The sequence below is a fragment of the Oncorhynchus keta genome, chromosome 14, assembly GCF_023373465.1.
Source record: "Oncorhynchus keta strain PuntledgeMale-10-30-2019 chromosome 14, Oket_V2, whole genome shotgun sequence".
Lineage (NCBI taxonomy): Eukaryota > Metazoa > Chordata > Actinopteri > Salmoniformes > Salmonidae > Oncorhynchus > Oncorhynchus keta.
In genome coordinates, this window is record NC_068434.1 from 40,341,815 (window position 1) to 40,343,792 (window position 1,978).

General features: G+C 41.8%; 1 protein-coding gene across 1 annotated transcript; it reads left to right on the forward strand.

Moving 5' to 3' along the window:
* Positions 1–685: 685 nt before the first annotated feature.
* Positions 686–1,717, forward strand: LOC118393419 (transcriptional and immune response regulator-like). The gene has a single exon (XM_035786072.1). The coding sequence runs from the start codon at positions 817–819 to the stop codon at positions 1,120–1,122; it is 306 nt and encodes a 101-aa protein (XP_035641965.1). The 5' UTR covers positions 686–816; the 3' UTR covers positions 1,123–1,717.
* The last annotated feature ends 261 nt before the right edge of the window (positions 1,718–1,978 follow it).

Sequence of the window (1,978 nt, forward strand, 5' to 3'; positions counted from 1 at the left end):
AAGGACACCTGTATCTTTGTAGTGACTGGGTGTATTGATATACCATTCAAAGTGTAATTAATAACTTCACCGTGCTCAAAGGGATATTCAGTGCCTGCTTTTTTTTACAAGGCATTGGAAAACATCCCTGGTCTTTGTGGTTGAATCTGTGTTTGAAATGTACTGCTCGACTGAGGCACCTTGCAGAAAATGTTATGTGCAGGGTACAGAGAGGAGGTAGTCATTAAAAAAGTTACAAATCATGTTAAACACTATTGTTGCACACAAAGTTAGTCCATATCATCTTATTATGTGACTGGTTCAGCACATTTTTACTCCTGAACTTATTTAGGTTTGCCATAACAAAAGGGTTGAATACTTACTGACTCAAGACCTTTCAGCTTTTCATTTCTTATTAATTTGTCAAACTTTCTAAAACACAATTCCACTTTAACATTATGGGGTATTGTGTGTAGACCAGTGACACACAATCACAATTAAATCCATTTAAAATTCAGGCTGTAAACAGAACAAAATTAGGAAAAAGTCAAGGGGTTGTGAATACTTTCTGAAGGCTCTGTAAGTAGCTTACTGTTGCAGTCGGTGTAGAGAGTCAGTCGTTCCCTGGAACCAGTGACGTCACTTCTGTAACTGGGGCTTGACTGCACGAGCTCTCCTATAATCCCTTTAAATAGCGCAGGCAGCGCTCACAGCGTTCACTCACTGCAATCCCTCTCAGGCGAGTAGTGCTCTCTCTCCCCCCTACAACACCGGTCAAAGGAGTTGCTGGACCAGTTTCTGAGACTGCACCGCAGCCGTTACAAGAGAGTCATCAAGATGACTAGCTACATTGTATCCTCCGACTCTCGCCGTGTCAGCCCATCGGTCCACGGGAACAAATTCGACACTGCCTACCGCAAGAAGGCCGTGCCCAACATATTCGAGAACGTCAACCAGGACGCGGTGATGAGGCTGTTCGAGAAAACCGGGGACAAGAAAGCGGAGGAGAGGGTGAGGAGCATCTTCTCCTTCACGCAGGACCCAGCGGAGACGGCCAAAGCTCTGATGGCGCTCAAGCAGCGAAAGAAGGACAAGTTCTTCCAGATCGTGGGCCTGGTTCGCCACATGCTGAAACTGCGTTGAACATTCTCTTTAGGCTCTGCTGAACGAGTTGAATTGAAGTGCCCAACAATGTCGCTGCAGCGGTTGGTCAGGTAATGCCGACCTGTCATGGAGAAGAAACGTCCTCGAATGGATTTTGCCTAAATTCAAGCCACTTGCTTCGAAGGCAACAAAGTGAGACTATTCCATGAATATGCACTCCATGCGTAATGGTATGTTCGTTTGGATACGTCGTGCTGGATGGAGAAAGAAGGAGGTGAATGGAATACCGAGGGTTGTTGTCCCGAACAAAGAAACATGGAGACACGATGCTCTCCCTGACTGACTATGCATTCTGTCGAATGCTTCACATTCAATGTGTACCTTATAAGGTGCCTGTTTGCTGGTACATAGTAATTATAAGAAGAGACTGCCGAAGAAACTGTCTGAAAATGCCTGTTCCGGTGAAAACATATGCCTTGTCTCTGTACCATTTTAACTTTGTGATACCTGCTATAAACACGGTTTATTAGTGGCCACAAATGTATTTGTAACAAAAATGTTACAGCAATATAATGACATGCATTTATGAAATGTCCTTTTGCAATTTCTTTAATAAATTATTATTGAAATATAATGTCCATTCTCTTTGCTTTCATTTCAAATGACTCCACATCACATTACTTTGTTTGAATCCTCTCTGATAGACCTTAGTTTGTAAATACACTGTAATTATTTCAGGCTTCATTTAGTCTAAAATGGGGTTCATCCTTTATTAATAAATCGATTAAGTTACACCTTTATATAAGAAAATGACTGTTTTTCAAGATGGAACTTCACTTGTGGCAAGTTGGATAAGATAAATATATACATAGTAAACATATAAACAGCAACATTC

Excerpts from the sequence above, each read along its gene's own strand:
- LOC118393419 (XM_035786072.1), top strand. The coding sequence starts at position 817 with ATGACTAGCTACATTGTATCCTCCGACTCTCGCCGTGTCAGCCCATCG.